Source organism: Meles meles, chromosome 7, assembly GCF_922984935.1.
Source record: "Meles meles chromosome 7, mMelMel3.1 paternal haplotype, whole genome shotgun sequence".
Lineage (NCBI taxonomy): Eukaryota > Metazoa > Chordata > Mammalia > Carnivora > Mustelidae > Meles > Meles meles.
Window position 1 is genome coordinate 88,561,778 of NC_060072.1, and position 22,129 is coordinate 88,583,906.

A 22,129-nucleotide genomic window follows, 5' to 3' on the forward strand; every position below is an offset into this window, starting at 1 on the left:
CTTTTCCATCATCCCTAGAAGCAGCAGCCCACTCCCTGAGACGCATAGGAATTTGGGAGAATCTTTTTTTTTTCAAGGAGAGAAATGCATTTCATATTCTGGTAACATAAATCCTTATTACTTTATCTTCTATTCAAAGATAACTGTTTTATTTAATTAATTTATTTATTTAAAAGATTAGATTTATTTATTTATTTATTTATTTGACAGAGCAAGAGAGAACATGAGCTAGGAGAGAGGCAGATAGAGAGGGAGAGGCAGACTCCCCGCTGAACAGGGAGCCTGACATTGGGCTCAATCCCAGGATTTTGAGTTCATGACCTGAGCCAAATGCGAGCCACCCAGGCATCCCAGTTTTATTATTATTTTTAAAAATTTATTCATTTGGGGCGCCTGGGTGGCTCAGTGGGTTAAAGCCTCTGCCTTTGGCTCGGGTCATGATCCCAGGATCCTGGGATCGAGCCCCGCATCGGGCTCTCTGCTCAACGGGGAGCCTGCTTCCCTTCCTCTCTCTCTGCCTGCCTCTCTGCCTTTGATCTCTGTCAAATAAATAAATAAAATCTTTTTTTAAAAAAGTTTATTCATGGGTGATGAATGAGCCTGGGTGGCTCAGTGGTTTAAGCCGCTGCCTTCGGCTCAGGTCATGATCTCAGGGTCCTGGGATCGAGTCCCGCATCGGGCTCTCTGCTCGGCAGGGAGCCTGCTTCCTCCTCTCTCTCTCTGCCTGCCTCTCTGCGTTCTTGTGATCTCTCTCTGTCAAATAAATAAATAAAATCTTAAAAAAAAAAAGTTTATTCATTTATTTTGAGAGAGAGACAACAGGAATGAGTGAGTACAGGGTTGGGGGGTAGAGAGGGAGTCTCAAGCAGACTCCCTGCTGAACATGGAACCCAATAGGGGGCTCGATCCCACAACCCTGAGATCATGACCTGAGCCGAAAACACAAGTCGGACACTTAACCTACTGAGCCACCCAGGTGCCCCCAAAGATGACACCTTTAGGGGTGCCTGGGTGGCTCAGTGGGTTAAAGCCTCTGCCTTCGGCTCAGGTCATGATTCCAGCGTCCTGGGACCAAGCCTCACAATGGGCTCTCTGCCTGGCGGGGAGCCTGCTTTCTCCTCTCTCTCTGCCTGCCTCTCTTGACTACTTGTGATCTCTGTCTGTCAAATAAATAAATAAAATCTTAAAAAAAAAAAAAAGATGACACATTTAAACTCTGATCTTGCATGTTATTTTAGTTATCTGTTGCTGTATAACAACCCTGAAGTTTAGCAGCTTTTCATGGTCTTATGGGTCAGGAAATCAGGGTTCAGGTGGATAACTGATTTTTCCCTTCCATGTGGTGTTAACAGAAGTCCCTCTGGTATTTAGCTGATGAAGGGACTAGTCTGGATGTTCTCAGGTCACTCATGTCTGGTACCTTAGCAGGGAGGCTGGAAGGCCGGAGCTCTGAGATAGCGTGCCTATAGGCTTCTTTAATGTGGTGGCCTCAGAGAAAATGGCAGCTGAGGGCTCCAGGGGTGAGTGCTTCAGCAAATAAGAATCTGCTTGGCCTTTTATAACCTAGCCTTGGAGGTCACAAAGACTCACTCCGCTCTGTTTTATTGGTTCAGTCAGTCACCCAGATTTTAAAAGTAGGGGGACATAGACCTTCTCAGTAAGAGGAATGCCAAGGAATTTGGGACCATGCTTTAAAACCACTACACATGTGGAAAAATGAATTAAAAAATTTGCCTTGAACGTTTTACATACACATATGGACTGTGCCACAGTTTGAAGTTGTCAGCATCACATACGAGGAGCGGCTCTGTGTGCGCCTCTCTCCACCTCTGTCCAAAATATGTTCTTCAGATGCTTTAGTTCAAATGAAGCCATTCTATCTAATTGCTGCATGCGAGGCTGTTCCAGTACCGCTTCCTTTCATATAAGCTCAGTAATGTTGCCTGAGATTGTGCTTCAGTGTATCTTTAAACCTCAGGCTGAGATTCATTTACAGGAAGGAGCCGTGAGGTAGGGAGGGAAGTCATGTCTCCATCTCTTCTTCCTATGGCTCATGTCTGCTGAACGCCTTCTTGGATCGCTTTGAAAGAGGCCTGTTGTGACAGTGGCCAGTGACATTGTGATTCCTTTTCCTTTCAGGTACCTGTTTCCTAGGCAGCTCCTCATCCAACATTTCTGGACCCCAAAGCAACAGATTGATTTCTTAGATATCTATCATGCTCTCCGGAAGCGGTCCCACCCAGAAATCCTTTGTTATTTAGAAAAGGTTATCCCTCTCGTTTCTGACGCAGGACTCCGGGGGCATATGACAGAGCTGTGCACCAAGGTACTCCTCCAACTAACCCTTCCTGCAAACTCCGACTCTTGTGAGATCCTGTTTGCACTAAAACTAGGAAAAAGGGCCAGGCAGGACCTTCCTAACCTCTGCCAATCTCTCACCTCTCCCAAGATACAGCATGGTACCCACCCAGCAGTACATGACATCCTGGCTCTGAGAGAGTGTTTCTCTAACCATCCTCTGGGCATGAAGCAACTCCGTGCTTTGCAAATGGTGAGCACTTTGAGGCTTTCTGTGTCCCGCAGCCTCGCCTTGCTTCAGGTGGTGTGGGTGGTGCTAACTGTGTTGACTTTCTCCTCCTGTGTTGATGTGTTACAGAAAGCCCTGAGTCGAGCCATGCTTCTCACGCCTTACCTGCCTTCTTTCTTGTTGAGACACCGTTTAAAGACTCATACCATCGTAATTCACCAGCTGGACAGAGCTTTGGCAAAGCTGGGGATTGGCCAGCTGACTCCCCAGGAGGTGAAATCGGTAGGAACTTTCTGCGATACCAACCCCCAGTCCTCGGTGGGCTTCTGAGCTCATGGGGCTGGGAGCTTACAGAGAGCTCCCTGTTTTGCTTGTTAGAACAAAGGCCAAACTCTTTATTTTTTCACCTCCTTTCTGTGTCTTTTTTCTCAGTGAGCTTAACTCATGGAAAAGGAATTGCCCATGTAACTTCAGTCTATGTTTCTTTTCCTTGGGCCCTTCGAAAACCGAGGACGTGATTTTTTTTTTTTTTTTTTTTTAAAGATGTTATTTATCTGTTTGGGGGAGAGAGCACAAGCTGGGGGAGCAGCTGGCAGATCCCAGGACTCCGGGATCATGACCTGAGCCAAAGGCAGATGCTTACCTGCCTGAGCCCCCCAGGGTGCCCCCGAGGATACTATTCTTTAGACCTACCATTTTCTGTTATATAGACCTCTTTGCTTGTCCTCTTGTGTGTCGTAGTTCAGGTTGCTGTGGAGAAAGGTTTCCTGTGGGCATGAGGTTATAATTTATTTAAAGAAGATTTTGAATTATTTGTGGGTTTACAGTTCACGGGCATATTTGCTATGTGATTATTGAGGACTGTTCCTCTTCTGAGTGATCCAGGCTTGTTATCTTCGTGGCCTGAATTCTACCCATATTGCTGAAGAGAGGTGTCGAGCTTGGCTGGGAGAGTGGCTACAGATTTCCTGCAGCCTGAAAGGTGAGACACATCCCTGTGGTTATGCCACTAAAATCCAAAGTATTTTTCTCCTTGATTTCAGATTATTTTGGAGTTGATTATTGAGTACCGTGGGACCCTTATGTAACATATATGTCTAACCGAAAGGGCATAAACTCGTTTGCCTACAGGGGCTAAGCAGGTAAGGAAGTGGACTGTGCAAGACAAGAGGGAGTAGTGAGGACTGTGGGAGCCCAAGACGGCACGCGTGCTGGCCGGAAGCAGTTTCTCAGGCCCGGCACAATTTATGCTAATGTCCTGTGCTTTAGAGGATCTCTGGCACTGTCCCTGGTCTCTACCCATGAGATGCCAGCAGCATCCTCCACACCAGTTCCGACAACCCAGAATGTCTCTAAACATTGCCAGGTGTCCAGTGGGGGAGAGGAGAACAGAATCATCCCAGTTGAGGAGCGCTAGTCTAAAGGCCTTCAAATTCAGAACAAAAACACTCAGCTGGCTAAATGCAGAGTACCTGAGAGTGGGTATTAAGCCTGTGGGTCTCCTGTTGGAACCTTCAGGCTAGGCCTACTAATCTCCCTGGAGCTGAGAAATGTCCAGAGCACCACCTTCTACCAGAAGAATCCCAAGGATGACAGTGGTGTTTAGTAGCATTACCATCTCTGAATTTTCTGCCACCACCCCTTAAGAGTCAAGAAATGAGGCTGAGTAGAAAGGAGTGTCTGGTGGGAGGAAAGGAAAGCGCACATGAAGGGACCGGAATGAAGCCGGGGACTTTGAGAGCAGTAGCCTCTGCACCTCTGCACTCAGCTTCCCGCCTCTAGTATCCAGCCCTGTTCACCAAGGCAGTTAGAAGGCTACCTGTCCCCAGGCCAGGCCATTAACACTGATGGTGTTTACAGAAGCTGAGCTGTCCCTCTTACTACACAACGTGGTCCTGCTTTCCGTCAACTACACTGGGACAGGGCGCTGAGTGAACGTGGAGCGGATGGCCTTGTCCTGCGGTCACAGAGGACAGCCGCGTGGTACCAGACAGCACTGGTCGGCAGGGGTGCTGTGTGCGCCCTTAGGCGTGTGGCAGGCAGAGGAGTAGGTGCCGCCAGCTTCCCCGCTTGGTGCCCGTGTGGGAGCTGGAACTGAAAGGAACCCTCTTCCCAGAGGGGGACCGGGTGCGCCATCATCCCAACTTCCTCAGAATCAGCTGGAGCTGCCAGTGGCCTCTGTCCTGGCCTTTCCTTGTGAGGTTTTAAGTTCAGGTTCTAGGAAGTGAGCTTTTCCCTCATTTGGCCGAGGGCTTGACCACTGCTGTATTTCTTACAGCTGTTTTCCTTCCAGTTTCTGGCTGGCTAGGGCAGTGGCACTGTTGAAATCGACGCATTTACATCTGTGTGTGTACTTCTGTGCTGCCCTCAGTGCTGCTTGTGACGACCAAAAATAGCCTTTTTTTTTTTTGTCTCCTCACTGCACTGGGTTAACCACTCCCTTTCCTTTCCAAATCCTTGAACATTTTTTCCCCCAAGCAGACAGTTATTCATATATGGGAACTAATGGAAAAGATAAAAGGAAATGCAAGTGCTTCTTGCCCATTCACTGCCCCCTTAATCTGTTTCTGGGCTGTGGGGCAGCCCCTAAGGATCTTCAGCTCTGCTGCCTCCACTGTGCTGTAATGGACAGCGGCCCCTTCCCTGAGCCATGAATTAAACCTCGAAGGTTCTAGGCACTGCCCCACCTGGGAGACCAGGAGAGGCCTGCATTGTGAGCAAGTTGGGTTTAGCTTTTGTCTGTGTAACTTACTGTAAATGCATGAAGCACTGTTTTAAAGCCAAGTAAAGACTGCCTGAAACCAGTTGCTGCAAGTGACTTATGCATACTCTAATTTTTTTTGCTAAAGCTCCTTTGACAAGACTGACAAAACCTAACTAATGGGGGAGGGAGGTGGTTGGAATAGAAGCTTCTGGTGGGATGGAAGTTCTGAGGGAACTGATTCGACGTCAGTGCTCTTTGCTGGATTTTAAGATGGTTCCAAGAGGGCATTTGGAATTAACAAATGAGCCCCAAAGTAGGGACTATAGGCAGGGGAAAGCTCCAGCAGGGCAGGATCAGGGCCTACTTTAGCTGAAGAGGTACATAAAGGCATATGAAGCAAGTCAAGCTCTTGATGCTCCAAAGAGAATGTTCTATTTTTCCACCATAATGTTGTTAACATTAATCTCTAACTGACCTAATTAGTTTTATAGATGATGCTAGAGAAACACCCTTTCTCTAACAATTAACAAAACTGCCAAGATAAAGAATAACACACTGTTCTTTTGAATATTTCTTTAATATTACATTTAAATATTCTCTTTAAATACAGCATTATCACAATGTAAAGGACCTAAAAGGAAAAAAAAATATTTTCAGAGACCCAGACAAGCTTTGGATTCACATTGAAAATACTACCTGTGTACAGGATGTGAGAAAGGAAACTGGAAAATGAGTTGCAATAATGAGATTTCTTTTATCTAGGCCTAGACTGAGCAGGACCGAAGCCATCTGCTCCTGTGATCAGAGGCATAGGCTTAGCTTTTCTAGCAACCATGACCTAGAATTCTGTCCAGCTCAGGTAGCACCAGAAACGAGATGGACTAGGTTGTAGAAAAGGCCCTTTGCTTGACAAGATGATTAATGCTCAGTGTTAATATTCAGCATTAAAAAACTTGGGATCAGCATGAGTCAGAAATGTTGAGTTAATGGAGGGATGGACTTGGATGAAAAAACTAGTTTTTCAGATACCGTTTCTTGGCCTTTCGGCTAAGATCAGGTGAAGAAACTAGTTTTTCAGAAAAACCAATTATCTTGGGGGTTGGCCATCAGTTTGACAATTAGCTTCAGATTCTTGGTTTGATCCCAAAGGCTAAAGTGTCTCTTATTGAGCAGCTGGAATCCACTTCCTAGGTGAGGCTGGACCCTTCCTAAGGAGGGAATGTGTAGCGCCCCCGCCCCCAACACAAACTTTCAGGAAGATTCTTCTCCAGAGTCGAATTTGCAGTGAAGCTTCAGTCTTGTACTCAAGTGGCCAGCCGAAGGTGGGAGAGTGGGGCTCAGCTTGGGAGTGTCTAGATCTCAGGTACTTCAAAGACTGTTTTGTGAGGCTAGGGGATGGGGGAAGACAAGGTCCTGTACTTAAGAACTCCCCTCCAAATGTAAAACCAAGCAAAACCAGGAATGAACAGGAGAGGCAGACTGGGTTCATCTTTGAAGCACAGGGCCTCGCAGGCTCAGGTGAGAGATGGGATAGGCGAACTGCTGCGGGGACATACAGAAAGGGCGCTTTAACGGCCCACAGGAAGAGCCTGGGTGAGCAAGGTAAGTGGGAAGAGTTCTCTCCCCCACCAAAATCAAAAAGGTTTTCACTTGTTCTTTGCCACTTAACATACCAGAAGTGAAGCATGATGTAAAGGGTGCTAGAGAAGAGTATTCTGCTCCCTCCTGCCTCCAAATGGAGACAGAGATAACTACTAATAAAAAGAATTCCGTGGTGGTCATCCTAGAACGTAAGCTGGACATAAGATAAACAGGAACCGTGTCCCCCCCATCGAGGTAAGAGCTGAATTTGAGTCCCACTTAACAGATCTCAAAGGTCATAGAACTTGAATTCTTTGGAACCTGGGAGCTGCATTTAAGAATTAGTTTGGCTTCCAGTTTTTACTTATCAGGATGGGGGATCCGATAAATATTTGCAGTTCTTGGGGTTGTGGGGGGAGTGGACAGGAATAGTTTAAGAACTCTCCAACCCTGTATATCCAAGGACCACAAGGGTAGATACAGAAAAATAGAACAAACACTAGTCTGTGACTTTAGATTGCCACATCCTCTGTTCCTTTAAAGCTCAAACCTCCCAGAGTCGGGGAAAGACCTGGGTGAAAAAGCAAGCGTGGCACAAATAAAGTCTTCTTGCCAGACAGCACCCTGTCCCCGCTGCCTCTTTTGGACATAGTGCTCTATATATGCCTCCCGTGGGACATGTGTGAGTCCCGGCCTAAAGGTGCCTGACAGAGCAGGCCTTAGACAGGGGACTCCGGCTCTTCAGGTCACATCCCAGCCAGTCTAGCTTTTCCTTCAAGGGAAAAGGACGGAGGGGGAAAGAAAGATAAATAGACAAGTTTAACTCTAGTACCTAAGAACACATGAAAGAAATAATTCAAGTTACAGACCGGATATCCCCAGTGTGGGGAACAGGTCAGAGAACACCAAACAGGTCAAATATTAACTTATTTACCAAATGGGGGGCCAGGGAAGGCAGGTTAAATTTTTATAAATCCTGGAGGTTTTCTACAGGAGCAGAGACCCTTCCATCTGCTCTACTCTAGATCTGACCAGATACTCTGGCTGATGATACCACCCAAGAGGGGTATCAGGGTGACTGATGAGAAAATGAGCTTGTACCCCACCTGGAGCTCGGGAAAGGAGAAGGGGCTTTGCCATGCCATTCAAATCACTGTGTTCTGGTCCCTATGTAACGAATAGCTGCTTGAATTACCCAGCTTCTCCTGGGAGATCCTCCTCCTTTGTTCCAGGGGCCCAGAAGGCTCAGTATACGGCACCGTGCAGCCGCCTCTGCCCCAAGATGCTCCCCAGACTGAGCTGGGACTGGTCTCCTTGGTTCCGTTTACCCTTTAAAAAATACTTTTACAAACAATTCTTTCCCACCCATCCCTCCCCCCGACCCCAATAAAATAACATGGGAGTAGCAGCTGCTTCTACAGTTTTGTTTTGAAATGGTGTTAGATAAAATAAGGGAATAAATAGAGAATGGGTAAGAGGCAGACTCTCCATCCCCGCGTCACACTGCCAGAGGGAGTTCTAGGGAAGAATCTTCCGGGGGCCTGTCCTCACTCGGCTGGGAGGTTTTCTCCACCACACAGCCCTCTTCATTGTCCGTGCAGAAGGGGAGGCTTGAGGGGGACCATGAGGGGCGGAAGTCTTCGTTCTCAGGCTCCTCAGTGTTACAATCTCCGGGCACTAGCGCTTCCAGAGTGGACGTTTTCCCCACTTCGGATTTACACAGGGCAGCTGGGTCTGTGGGGCTACAAGCCACCAGTGAGGTAACAGGGAGGGAGAAGACATTCAGATCCTTCTCCTTGGGGAAAGAGGGTGGGACTTCTTCTGTATTGGGCTCTCCTTTCAGCCCCAGGACTGGCCTCTGCTCCACCTGATAATACACCAGGGGCCCGCTGTTCAAGTAGGATGGGCTGGTCACTGCTGAGGCAGTGGGGTGGTCGGAGTTCTCGGCAAAACACAGGACCGAGGAGCCTGGGGGCAGCTGAGCCTGGATGAGAATGGGGGCCGTCAGGCCCGGGCACAGCTCTTCAGGAACAGCCAGGGGCTCCTCCAGGATGCACACGCCCAGGCTCTCTATGCTGGAGTCCAGGCTGGCACTAGAGCCGCTGGCGTCTTCCTCTGCCTTGAGCCGCTCAAGTTCCTCTGCGCTCTGCAGGTGCATCACTGCTGTCTCGTTCTCAGCAATGAACTCCTGGAAGTCTTGTGTCTCCGAGCCTTGGGCTCCCGTCAGGCTGCAGCTGGCCGTGGGTGAGGGCTCCTCGTCTGGGGCCGGTGGGCGGCTCACCTGCCGCTTGTTCTCCAGCTCCAGCTTCATGATGGTGTGGAGGTAATGAGTCCGAACCCGGATGGGATTAAATTCAATGCGCCCGGCCATGTTCCCACAGCCATCCCGTGAACAGCCACATGGGAAGGACATGCGGTCCACCTGAGGAGAGGACAAGAAGGTTGAGGGAAGTTGAGACCACCAGACTTAACAATGGAGAGAGGAGACATGAGCTGGCAGCAAAGAGGCAGCTGGGATTTGAGGTCTTAAAAGAGGAACCACCAGGAACAAATGTAACACGAAGCGTGACCTAACAGAGCACTACGTGGTAGCTGTCAGGTAGTTTCAGTTCCAGCACAGCCATGAAGTAGCAGTGTGCCCTCAGGAAGGTCCTTTATCTCAAGGGCACCTGGTCACTTAAGCATCCGACTCTTGGGTTTAGGCTCAGGCCATGATCTCAGGGTCGTGGCATCGAGCCCTGCATTAGGCTCCGCACTCAGCGCAGAGTCTTCTTATTCCTCTCCCTCCCCTTCTCCCCTCTTCTTGTACTTTCTCAAATACATAAAATCTTGGGGGGAAAAAAGGGGGCCTGGGTGGCTCAGCCATTAAGCGTCTGCCTTCAGCTCAGGTCATGATCCTGAAGTCCTGGGACTGAGCCCCACATCGGGCTCCCCGCTCAGCAGGAAGCCTGCTTCTCCCTCTCCCTCTCCCACTCCCCCTGCTTGTATTTTCTCTCTTGCTATCTCTCTGTCAAATAAATGGGTAAAAATCTTTAAAAAAAAAAAAAAAAGTCTTTATCTCTTCAGGGCTTTGTTTCCTCTACCAAATAAAATGTAGCCAAAAATCATGTTAAAGGGCCTTTCCAGTTAAAAAGTCCAAAGATACCTCTGAATGCTGACAGTTCTCACAGCAGAAGAAATTTTTGTGCCTCAGAGACTTATCCAGAATTCACCTAGTTTATTGAGAAAACAAAGGCCGGGGCCCAAGCCTACTGCCTTCTGCAGTGACAAGGAAAGGAAGTGGAAGATCTAGCTGGCCCAAAGCAATATATTCTAGGGAAACTAAGCAAAAGGGCCTTAGTTTTGCTAGGGTGCTAGAATGACAATTCACACATTAACAATGGCCAGGTTTTACCACCTGGTTCATCTTTCTCTGATGGTGAACCAGTTGAGGTACAGAGCAGGTACTAAGGAATGTAATTTACAGACCAGAAATATCTGGAAAGGAGATCCTCTCTGCCTCCTTTATCTCCCTTTTGGACCCCAAAAAGGAAAGAAGCCCACACATACCAAAAATTAAAAAAAAAAACATGAGCAAATATACAATATACAAATATACAATGTCTTCCTATGATACCAACTTCTAGAACTCTCCATTCCAGTTTCTTAGGAGCAGTCCAATTCTTAGGACTATTCTCAGGACTGTATAACAGACTGATTCATTATGGGACTTCAGTCTGAAAAGCAGTATTTGGCCAGATCTGCTACAGCTATTACCTACCTAAAAACAAGAAAGAAAAGGTTCATTAGGATACATTCAACCACAAGGACTCAGCACCCACATCCTCAGTATACAAGTTCCAAATAAATTTCATCCTTTGGGACGGTACTGCTATTTTCAATGGAGATATGCCTTCTAAGCTGTCCCCTGTCAGGCCAGCTAGGGGATGATGTCTTCCATTTTTTAGGACACTGGACTTCAGCTCTGCCAGGCCAAGTCTGATCCTGAGTTACAGGAACTTGAGAATTATTTTGAGTTTTACAAAACTGGAGTAGAGGTCCTGTGAGTGTTTGCAAGATAAAACCTGAAGGCCTACCTCGTCTCTCTGCTTCCCTTTAGCTCATGAAATCAGTCAATATTTAAGGAACAGCTACTAACATTAAATTTATTAACCCATGTTCCCCCATCTGCTGACAGCTACTGCTTACCACTTCTGAGGTGAGAAACACAGGAAAGGTAATTGCTATCTCCCCAGCTAAGGAATCCTGTCATGCTTGGTTTTTTTCCTTGGTGGAGGAGGGCTGTGGAACTAGGGGGTGTTCCCAGTCGTGGGGAATCCACCCACAGACGATGGACAGCCTCCCATGTTCACTGGTCCCCACACCACCTGCCCCACACTCTACGTCTGCCATCTCAGGCAAACTTGGACTGACCTGGCATTTAATCCCAGCCTGACTACAGGCACAGGCTTCTGGGTCACAATACAGGCGACAGTCACAACCACACTCTTCCCGTGACAGGCGGATGGCTCGAAGTTCTTGCTTCTCTTCAGCATCAATGCGGTGCACCCCTGACGCCCTCAGCAAGGCCCGTCGCCGTTTGGTGGGCAGGGGCTGCAGGAAGAAGTAATCGTCCACCTCCACATTTTCCACATCGATATCTTCATCTGAGACATCATCCAAGGTCAGGCCATCAGCCTCCACCGACTCCACCGTACCATTCTTGGTCAGCTGCCGGGAGACAGGAGGAAGGAAAGGTTAGCCTTGAGAGCAATAGAACCCGAAGGAACTTTCTGCGATGATGGGCATATCCATGCTGCTCATAGCACACGTGGCTACTGAGCTCTGTAGATGTGGCCAGCACAAAGCAGAAGGGGAACTTCTAAATTTTATTTCATTTTAATCGAGTATAAATAGCCCCATGTGGCTACTCGCTACCACCACACTGGATCGTTTAAGAGAATAAATCGAGAGCAGGAAGGCAGGCAGCCTTCGGCAGCTCTAACACCTCCCTGTCAACACAGAGGCTATCACCTTTCCAGATCAAAGTTTCTCAATGCCTGTGTCTCATCGTCCCTCCTAGAAGATAGTATTTTCCCACAAATATACCCTCCATCCCCAGCCCTAGGTCCCATAACTTCAAGGAACTTGCCTTCTAACGACAGGGAGGAGGTCTGCCAATGGCTGGATGTTCCTTTCATATCTAGACAACCTCGCAAGACACCCTTCAGTCTGCACCCCCAAGGACCCAAAACCACAAAGAGCACACTAAAGTGTAGTACAAGGCTACCAGGTCTTTGCCAAGGAACCTGAAGCCCCACAGTGTGAAGAATTACCTGCACACCAGAAGAGCTTCATTTCACTGGGAGGAGAAAAAAACGACCAATTAAACGGCTATCAAAGAAAGCCCTCACTTCCAATCCACAGCCTAGAATACATTCATTCTCCTTTCTAATCCTTTTTATTTGACTTCAAAGAAAAGCTGTAGATGAAGTAGGGAGGTGTATATAATACTGAGGTACTCTCTAGAGGCAGAAATCTGGGTTCTCTGGACTGAGAAAGACAGGGAACCAGGAAAAGGGGGTCTTCGTGGAAGGACAGGCTGAAGACAATCTAGCCGGGTAAGTTTTGAAAACTCACGCGAGAATTCAAGGAAAGAAAATGAGACTGCATGATTCCCAGAGCTCTGAAAGCTACCAGCAGGATGAGAGCCAAGCTCCTGGAGGGGCCGGTTTATTTCATCAGACCCAGCCACAGATGAGTGCTAGTAAAGGAACAACTCCTGGGAGACAGATGATGCAACAGACCCGGCTAATCAGCTCCACACCTGTTGTGTTTGTTTGGGGGGAAGGTGCGGGGGGGGGGGGGGGGGGGGCAAACACAGCGGTGCTTCTGGGCGTTTCTTGGTCTGTTATTTCTGTGCCAGGCAGACCCACGGTGAGGGGCCCTTCTGCCGACCTTGGGACTGCTCCCCTTGTCTGTTTTGCTGGGGATGGGCGCCTCCTAAGCACCCTCCCTCCTGCTGTTCTCTCCAGGGAGAGAGATTAGAGATGCAATAGGAAGAAACCCACATAGATATAAGAGTTTCATGTAACACGACAGAGGTGGCATTTCAACTCAAGTGAGAGAGAGTCTCTGGTCATTAAATGATATTGGGATAACTGGATATTCTTCTGAAAACTAAGTAAAGCTGGATCTCCAATTCATACTCCCCCAAATAATGACTTCCATGTGAGTAAAAGGCCAGAATTAAAAAAAAAAAATAATGGAAGGATTAGAACAATTCCACATCATTAAGGCTCCAGAGTACCAGGAGCTTTTTGGGGAGGTGGGGGGTGGGGGAGCGAACAGCCTAAAAAGGAAAGTATTAGATGGCACATGGGAGATGCGAAGGATGTATTTTTTTTTAGATTAACAGTCTCCCCTGTAGAGTACTAAAGATGGGAAAAATTTCTTAGAAAAGAGAAAACTGGACCCGGGGAAGGCAAAGTAAGGGTTTTCTCTTGACACAGAAAAATGTATCAGTTGCCACACTCGTGCTGCTGTTCATTGAATCAGCTACTAAGTAGGAATCCTATGTCAGCCTCAAAGTTGCCTGGCTTTGTCCCTAGACCTCCGACAAGCGAGGCCAGAGAGCAGGACGGAATCGTGCTTTGCCAGGTTATCCCTCCACCAGAACTAGCAGAGAGGTTTCTTCTAGGGAAAGGGAAGAAAAGCCTTTGCTGCAAATGGTGAGAACAGTGTTTATTTCCCCTGCTGTTGCTATAGCAGCAGGAAGGTGATAGGGTCAGTGAAGGAATTCCTCAGACACAAAGGGACGCCTCAATGTCATTCCAGTCAGAAAAACAGGTGGAAGGCTCCGGGAGTGGGCTGCGGGAAGGAGACGGCGCTGGCAGAAGGAGACAGGAATGAGATGCCATTAGCCCACATCCTCTGCCCTCAGTTCTCCAACCACCCCATGTTCTGGGATTTCACCCACAACTCTGGAAATAATGCAGCCACCTGTTTGAATATAGGTCCGCATGCTTTGGGCCCACAAGAAACTTCACGGGCGGAGAGCAGTGTTCTCCAAATTTGGAACTAGGAACTCGGGTCGGGTGGATAGTTGTTGCGGCCTGGTGGAAAGTACGGCTGTGGAGGGCCAAGCAGTGCCAAGAGCAACTGGGCAGCTGTAAAGAGCCATCCCGTATGAGATGGGTCTTCCTCCAACCCTGCTCTCCTAAACTCAAAGAGCGGGTGTGGCATCCAATGGCAGGCCCAGTACCGTACAAACTGAAATAGCTGTGTGGTAATGCTGTTGCTTACACCCAAAAGACCATCACCTAGAGGGGACAGGGGTTCAGAAACAGCAGGGTCTACTGGAGAAAACCTGTTCTGTGTACTGGGACAACAGATAGTCATCTGACAAGAAAGTGAAACAATGTGCTTCCTCGGGTTCCCAGGGTGGCAGACTTGAATGTTTTCAGGTATTTGCACCTTAAACTTGTAAAAAATTTGCTGACAGGGTGAGGGAAGGGAATTCTAGGGAAGCCATTTTGCTATCTGTGTAGACTCTCCACCAGAGACAGAAAGAATGGTGTCTCAGACTGAGATCTGATTCCAAATCTGAGACTTCTCACTAGAAAGATCTGGAATCTCTACACGCCAAGGGCAATAGTCAAATTAAATAATCAAGAGACCTAGATGGTTTCCCGCTTTTGTCCTGGCACATGGTTAAGTAACCAGACCCCGGACCCCTTTAGGCACCTTCATCTTCTTGGCATGGAGTTTCTCCTCCTTCAGATGCTCACGAAGAATCTCCCGATGGTTCACCTCCTGCTCCTGAGCAAACTCACAGAGCGTGTAGCTGCGCACAGAGTTATGGCGCTGGGCCATGCCCAGCGAGCTCCCTCCCTGGCTGGGCACGCTGGTGAAACCCTGGCGCCGGGCAAAGTAGTATACGGTCACCTGGTCAAAGCGGACATTCTTCCTCCGCAGTTGCTTCTGTCGCTTGAGGATGGATGTGGCTGAGAAGGGAGCACAGAGCGGTTTTACCAACCCCAAAATGGCCTGCCTGGGGCCCTCATTCTTTGTCATCCGCCTAGGTGCTCAGTTATTGTCCAAAGTGCTCTCTGTGCCTTGAGACACTTCTAATCTTCCCGTCATAAATGCACCGTTGGGAGGGACCCTGAACATCGGCTGGTCTGTACCACCACCTCCAGACTGACTTCACCCAAAGAGATGACCCCAAGAGCTAATTTTGGACATTAGCTGGGAAGAGGATCTCTAGGTAATCTTTTCAGGCTCTAACAATCTATACGGCTTCACTGTCCAATGCGACAACTACCAGCCACATGTGGCAACTGAAAGTAGTAATTAAAAAAAAAAACAAACAAACAGGGGCACCTGGGTGGCTCAGTGGGTTAAAGCCTCTGCCTTCGGCTCAGGTCATGATCTCAGGGTTCTAGGATCAAGCCCCGCATCAGGCTCTCTGTTCCACAGGGAGCCTGCTTCCTCCTCTCTCTCTGCCTGCCTCTCTGCCTAGTTGTGATTTCTCTATGTCAAAGAAATAAAATATTAAAAAAAAAAACAAACAAACCCCAAAACCCTAAATTCAGCTCCTCAGTTACACTAATCACATTTCAAATGCTCAGAGTTACATATGGCTAATAGCTACCATAGTGGGCAGTGCAGATATAGAACACTTGTATCATAACAGAAAATTCTATTGCACAGTGTTATCTAGAGCTGGGAATGGTATACTTCTTCTTTAAAGGACTGGACAGTAAATACCATAAGGTCTCTGCCACAGCTACTCAACTCTGCCACTGTGGCATGAAAGCAATTACACTGTGTGTGGCTGTGTGCCAATAAAACTTTATTTACAAAAATGGGCAGTGGGCCAGATCTGGTCCATAGGTAACCTCTGATCTATAGAATCAGACGTTCTTTCCAAGAAATTAATGGAGCCATTAGAATTGGGAAATCCGGAGCTGCCCCAGTTGTCCAGCTACAACTGTGTGGGACTCTGGTGGGTTAAGGGTAGAATCCTGGACTACTTCTTCAATTTAATTCTGCCTGTTCTGGGGACCTATAAACCACAGCATAGGAAAAATCAGCTAGAATAAGTCAGACCTAAGTCTATGATATTAGAGCAATAAAGTCCTCCGAAGAGTGAGGTTGGGCTAAGAATGGAAAAGACCATGATTCGGGGAAAAGGCCCCTGCCGGAGAGAAGAAGCTGTCTCAAGGACTGCAGTGGGCTCTGATGCTCAGAGGACGTGGGTGGAGGCCGGGGGTGGAGGGGCTCACTCACGTGTGAAGCTGGCAGCTGTAGGAGGATTGAGGCTGTCACAGCTGTCAGCACTGTCACTGCTGGAGATCTCATCATCTGAGTTGGAAACCGATGAGCCCACATCCACATCATCAAACTTCCTCTTGAGACTCGAGCCCGTGAATGCATCCATTGGTTTCAAAGGCGTTTCCTTGGGGAGCCCACCACGTTGGCCCCAAAGGCCCTGCTCACCACCGGTTAGCCAGGCGCATTAGGATTCTGCCCAGGGGAAAAGAGGAATCAGCATTCCTGTTCTGAGCCGGACCCCTCCCAAGTCTACACACACAGCTCTCCAAATGAAGAAAGTAAGTCCCTGAGCTAGCACTGATGTCTGGTCTCTCGAGACAAGGTCATTTCTCTACTTATTCTGGCCAACATTTTCCTACTTTTATTTCCCTTCAGCCCCTCCAGTCTCAGTCGCTCTAAAATAATGAGATGAGTAACAGCGGCACCTTTCTGAGCAGAGTGAAGGCCTCTGGTTCCAAGCCAGCTGGGCTCTGGGTTTCATTAGCCTGGGAATAACGGGAGCAGCTCCTGAGCGCACACAGGAGAGCTCTCCAAGGGGCCAGCACGAGGGACTGAAGATCACAGGCAGAATTAGGCTGTGCCCAAACCCAGACTAGATCCAATTATTTTTTCCTAGTGAAAATTTAGCCTGGCTTTTCCCAAAGTGTATACATTAAATCAACTAGTTCCATGGATATTAATAGCTTTACGTGGAAACAGGACCACTGTGTCCAAATAGTTTAGAAGAGTGCTTATGACAGGACAGCTTGGAGGCTTTTACTATGCTAACGAGCGTGGTGAAGGGTGAGAGCAAACATAGCACAGGGGTCCCCAAACCTGATCATGGAACCCTCTGTTTCCAGAGTGTCTCACGGGGGGTGGGAGGGCGGGCAAGTGATTCTTGGAACACACTTTGGGAAATACTGCTCTAGCTAGGCTCTGGAGTTCGGAGTTTATCAGAAGCCCAGGGAAACACTTACACCCAGATCTTCACAAGGGTGAAGTTTCTCATCAGGCTGCTAGAAAGGTCAAATTCGGTTCTGAAGAATGGACTGAAGATTAGAATCGGCACTGCCTTCAAAAGCCCGACTCTTTTCCAATCTCAAACATCTCCATAAAATAGGACCCAGCTGGCCAACCACCATCCCCTGTGCGAGGAAAACTTAGCTTTACCATCTTAGCCCTCTGTAAAGAAGCCGGCACGGGGAAAACAAATAGCAAAAGAGTGACAGTTGGCTCTGGTGTCGTCGACATGGTAGGCAGGGTTTTTGACACGTCACGCACACACAGAGTCCAGGATGGTCCATTTCCCAGGGACAAAGCTTTCTCCTTCTCCGTCTTTGGACTTAAGTTCCCAAGAAGATGAATCTGCTTGACAGAAATGCTGTCAGAGCCGGAGCCACACGTGATGCTACAAAGCCTCCCTGCTTTGCCTCAGCAATGCCAGAATCTCCCCAGACTATGATCTCACTAGTTGCTAATTATGCAGCAGGAATAACACTGCCCAGGAAGACAGGGCTGCATTACTGCAGAGCAGCTACCCAGAATACACCGTGGTGCTGTGAGATGCCTGCTACAGACTCAACCAGACCTAGTAAGTACTCGAGTGAAGAGACTTCCTGATCTGTCCAGATCCCATGAACATTCGCACTCGAGTCACAAGATGTACCTAAGAAACCTCAGTCATCGTAGGGCTCTGATAAGCACATTCTTGAAATAAATTTGGCCAAGGCGGGGGGGGGGGGGGGGGAATCAAGTACTTGCTAAGAACTGTAATTAAATGTAAAAAGGAACCCAAGGTGTCAATTCTGTTCTTCAGGTTACTCATCTTACCATTGGAGGTCACATTCCCAGGACATATAAAAATAGAGCCAAGGACCTTTTAATGTGGTAAGATTTTGGCTGGGCTTAAAGATACCTCTTTTTTAATTTTTTTAAGATTTTATTTATTTATTTGATAGAGACACAGCGAGAGAGGGAACACAAGCAGGGGGAATGGGAGAGGGAGAAGCAGGCTTCTCACTGAGCAGGGAGCCTGAAGCGGGGCTTGATCCCAGGACTCTGGGATCATGACCAGAGCCAAAGGCAGCTGCCCAACAACTGAGCCACCCAGGCGCCCCTTAAAGATACCTCTTAACTAATAAATTTATCATTCCATTCAAGGATGGGGGGGCGGTAATCTTTACAATTGAGAACTTATGTGGGTGGGATTGAAAAAAAGAGAGAGAGAGAGAGTTGGTGTGCCTGGGTGGCTCAGTGGGTTAAGCCTCTGCCTTTGGCTGGCATCTGCCCTGGCCCTGGCCCTGCACCTGGCCCTGCACCACAGGCCCTGTGTCGGGGTTTCTGCTCAGCAGGGAGCCTGCTTCCCCCCCCCCCTTGTGATCTCTCTGTCAATAAATAAAATCTTTAAAAAAAAAGAGAGAAAGAGAGAATAATGTTGACAACCGAACTGAATTTCTCCTCCCCACTTAAAAACCTTACCAACCAGATGAAAACTCAGACTGCGCTGAAAAATCTGCTTTCTCAGAAAGGGCCTACGACCAGCTCTAGTTTTCACTGAGATGTCTAGTGTTGCTATGAGGAAAGTGGCTTCTTCCTCGGCCTGGAAGCAGGCAGGGCTTTGTGACTGGAAGCAAATGTGCAGTCCTGTTCTTTCCTCCAGCATCCCTTTGCTTCCAGGAGTGTGGCTTCCCTTTGACTATTTCTCTTTATGCCCTGCATGAGGCTGGATTTGGTGCAAAATCATCTTTATTATTAAAATTCACACTGTTCTCAACCCAGCTGCCCTCAGGGGTACCACTTCCTTTGGTGCAGCAAGGATTGCTGGCTCTTTGTTCCACTCTCCTTTGCCCTTTTCTCTATGTCTTCCCCACTTCCACTCCTGGAATAGTGGCTTCTGGGCAATGATAAGAGGGAGGGGAGAAAGAGGGGAGAAAAAAAAAAGTAGAATGAAAGAAAAGATGTGAAACCTAGGAGAAAGGCATTTTCCTTGAAATGCCGGGGAATCATCTGAACCCCTGGCTATGTAGGTAAGTAATGGGCATACTGAGCTCTCCTCACCCTACCCAGGACCCCTCTGCGTCACTTTCTCTGACATTTACTCCACTATGTATATAATCCATTGATTCTGTCCTGACAACCAGTATAAATTTAAATTTCAACCCAGCCTTCCTTACCCAACTCTGGTGTGAACTTGATTTGTCAGAAAAAGATACTTGGTTGCGCACCAAAAACAAACCTCCCATCCATTTCCACAGTGGCCTGAAGAGACCTCTCTTTGCGATGGAAACAACCAGAATAGGTCCCACACTTTCCAGTTCATTAGATCAACCTCTTTTCAAACCACACCTCGAAATCAGTCATTCCCACCTCTCTCAATCATTCACTGGCAGGGGATCGATGCCTGTGTTCAAGAGAAACACTTGTGAGTTATACTCCAAGCACCTAAACCCATACAGAAATAATGAAGGTGAGACTGAAAATGCAGGTCATAACTGACAGTTAACTGTCAAAATGACCAACTCAAACAACAAATGCTTTTGGGGAAAATAATTCAAACCCCCATAAAAGCTTTTTAATGCCAGTGAAATGAAAGGTCAGCTGACTTTCTGGCTACATGCCTTATGGTCTTTTCTCAAGTGTTTCTAGTTGAGTATTTCCCAAAGGTATATGAAATAAAGCATACCTACAGGGTACAGAATGTATGACGCTAGCACCAAGTAAAGATCTATAGTGTACATGCATTTTAGTACTAGATCTAAGCCTTTTCAGGCCTGTAGGATTCCTATCACAACCTCCCCAAAACAGAAAACAAAACAGTACAGCTGATGTGAGACTAGCAAAAGAGGGACTGCCCAGGAAAAATTCTCTGGATTCAACATGTATTTGTAAAGGTTAGGTAACAAAAGCCTCTCTCTTGAGTATAAAATAATAATACAAGGTATATTTCAGAGGAGAAAGCCTCTTCAGCCATTGGAACCCAACCTCCTGCTAAAGGTCAAGGGACCAAAATCTCTGGTAGGATTGTCGGGGTTATCTTCTGTAGCTGGGTGAGAAGGAAGGCAGGTTTGCTGCCAAGTGTTTGGATAAACCTGAGTAAGATGACCTGAACTATTTCTTCTTTTACAAGGTATTACTGTTGACTTTCAAATACTATGAATTTCATGGATCCACGTGTCCTTCTGATTACCAGGATCATGAACTTATAAAATGCTTGAGTGCAAACATACTGTTTAAACTAGGTATTTTAAGGAAGCCCCCCTCTGGCCCTCACTGTTTTATGTTTTTGTTTTTTTTACCCATTCACTACCACAAGGTTAGAATTTGGCTTTCCAGGTCTAAACTACTATGGTATGGAGGACACAAGATCTCTGTGGGAGACCCGGAACATGATGCTGCGGGAACCATTAACTCTCAAGGATATCCAGTCATTTATAACTCTGGCACACACCAACATCCTCCTGGGTTTGGAGATTAGCAAGATGTAACGTCAGAAAAGAAATGAAAATCTGAATAAACTATGAATTTACCTTAAACTGAAAACAGGACAAGAGGACACTGTGTCTCTTGGGGATAACTTCTAACATTTCATACTGAAGAACGGTTTGTGTGTCACACTGCCACTCTAACCCCTTTAAAAGGATAAATCAAGACCATGGCACTAAAAGGGATGGATGGCAGTCAGTTGCGTGTTTGGGCCTGTGGAAAATGATCAAGATAGCAGCTAGGGCAAGTGATGCTTTCGTTTTCTCCCACAACGCTAGGAAAATGGGAGACATCAGGAACCTGAGCCGAAAGGACATGTCAAGGCATCAGTTCCCTTTAATGGACACCCCTACTGAACCCTTCAGCTCCCGTCCCATTTCTCTGATTCCTGCTAACCTTCCCGCTCATTCCAATCGTCTGCAGCCCCTGCCCAGTCTTCCTCATCCCTTCCTGCCTGCTACTCACAAATTCCCAACCACTCCTCCCACATTTTCCTCTATCCGCCCTCCCCTTCCTTCACTTCCCTCCATCCTACATCACCTCCACTCCATTCCGAACTCAACCCTCATCCGCAATCCCGCCAGCTTCCAAGCCGCCCATCGGTCTCCCCCGAGCTGCCCCCGCAGTCTGGGCCCGCGTCCTCCGTGCCCCTAGCTCCCACGCCTCTCCCGACTCTTTCCTTTCCCAGCGGCGCCCTGGCTCCCCGCCCCCCGACCGCTCCCGTCCGAGCCTCCCTCATTTCTGACCCCTCCATCCGCGCAGCTCTGGGTTGACCACTCCTCCACAGCCGCCCGAGGGCCGATCCCGAGAAAGGATGAGGCGGCACCCTCCGCCCCGCACCCCCAGGCCCATTACCGGCCCCGCCGCAGCTGCCTCCTCCCGTGATGGTCTCTGCCGCCCCCGCTGCCGCCGCCGCCCTAGCCCGGGTGGGAAGGAGAGAGGAGATAGCGAGTCCCGGGCCCGCGGCGACGGTCGGGGAGTTCCCAGGGCGGCAGGGCTGGGAGGGAGGGCGGGTGGGCAGGTCGGCCGGCAGGCGGTGGAGGGCGGGCGGCTCCAGCAACTCGGGCGCCCCCGGTAGCAGACGCCCAGAACCGCCCCGGCTCCGGCTAACAATAGGCTCCGGCCGCAGCGCTCTGGCTCTTATAGGCGCCGGCACGTCCTGACCGAGCCCCGGGGCACGCTGGGAAATGGAGTCTACGTGCCAGCCCCACCCCCGCGGCATGCCGGGAATTGGAGGCGGAGACCGGCGCAGGGCCGAAAGTCGCCCGCAGACCGGCTCTGGAGGCGGGGTCTCTGCTGCAGTGGAACCTGGGAAAGCGAGTTTGGCGCCGCTGCAGCCCTTGGAACAGGAAGGGGCCCAGACTCAGCCACACATCTTCAATGACTAAACGAATCTGCCTCTAAAACTCCCTTTTTCCTTTCGCCAGGACCACATTCCCATACCTAAAGAACAGAGTCCCCCTTATGCTCGCCCGTGGGAGCTTAGTCTTAAGCAGCATGACATGCTGCAACCTGCCTAAGGTATAGAAAAGAAA

General features: G+C 48.5%; 2 protein-coding genes across 11 annotated transcripts in view; one reads left to right on the top strand and one right to left on the bottom strand.

Annotated features, from left to right (window-relative positions):
* LETMD1 (LETM1 domain containing 1) overlaps positions 1-5,331 on the top strand; it is a 28,324-nt gene extending 22,993 nt beyond the window's left edge. For 4 of the 5 annotated variants that reach the window (XM_046013866.1, XM_046013864.1, XM_046013865.1 and 1 more), the window contains exons 5-9: positions 2,140-2,326; positions 2,450-2,551; positions 2,657-2,809; positions 3,413-3,509; positions 4,388-5,331. In XM_046013866.1, the coding sequence (XP_045869822.1) occupies positions 2,140-2,326; positions 2,450-2,551; positions 2,657-2,809; positions 3,413-3,509; positions 4,388-4,458 (610 nt within the window). In that variant the 3' untranslated portion in view covers positions 4,459-5,331. The remainder of the gene's footprint in view (positions 1-2,139; positions 2,327-2,449; positions 2,552-2,656; positions 2,810-3,412; positions 3,510-4,387) is intronic. The other variant, XM_046013867.1, reaches the window with a different exon arrangement.
* A 137-nt stretch (positions 5,332-5,468) lies between these two features.
* CSRNP2 (cysteine and serine rich nuclear protein 2) lies at positions 5,469-21,689 on the bottom strand. 6 transcript variants are annotated; one of them, XM_046013859.1, is made up of 6 exons: positions 21,450-21,689; positions 17,090-17,257; positions 16,086-16,322; positions 14,538-14,797; positions 11,226-11,522; positions 5,469-9,234 (listed from the first exon to the last, which is right to left on the bottom strand). In XM_046013859.1, exons 3-6 carry the CDS (start codon positions 16,234-16,236, stop codon positions 8,311-8,313), a joined length of 1,632 nt encoding a protein of 543 aa, XP_045869815.1. In that variant the 5' UTR covers positions 16,237-16,322; positions 17,090-17,257; positions 21,450-21,689; the 3' UTR covers positions 5,469-8,310. The 6 variants fall into 6 exon arrangements, with proteins under 6 accessions (XP_045869815.1, XP_045869811.1, XP_045869816.1 ...); XM_046013855.1 differs by having other exon boundaries at positions 21,341-21,689; XM_046013860.1 differs by lacking the exon at positions 17,090-17,257.
* Between the last annotated feature and the right edge of the window lie 440 nt (positions 21,690-22,129).

Bases quoted from the DNA above. Each gene is read 5' to 3' on its own strand.
- CSRNP2 (XM_046013860.1), bottom strand. From the start codon at position 16,236: ATGGATGCATTCACGGGCTCGAGTCTCAAGAGGAAGTTTGATGATGTG. The intron at 14,798-16,085 runs GTGAGTGAGCCC...CTCCCTTCTCAG, and splicing joins TACAGCTGCCAGCTTCACAC to CCACATCCATCCTCAAGCGA. The intron at 9,235-11,225 runs GTCAGTCCAAGT...TCCTCTCCTCAG, and splicing joins AGGCTGGGATTAAATGCCAG to GTGGACCGCATGTCCTTCCC.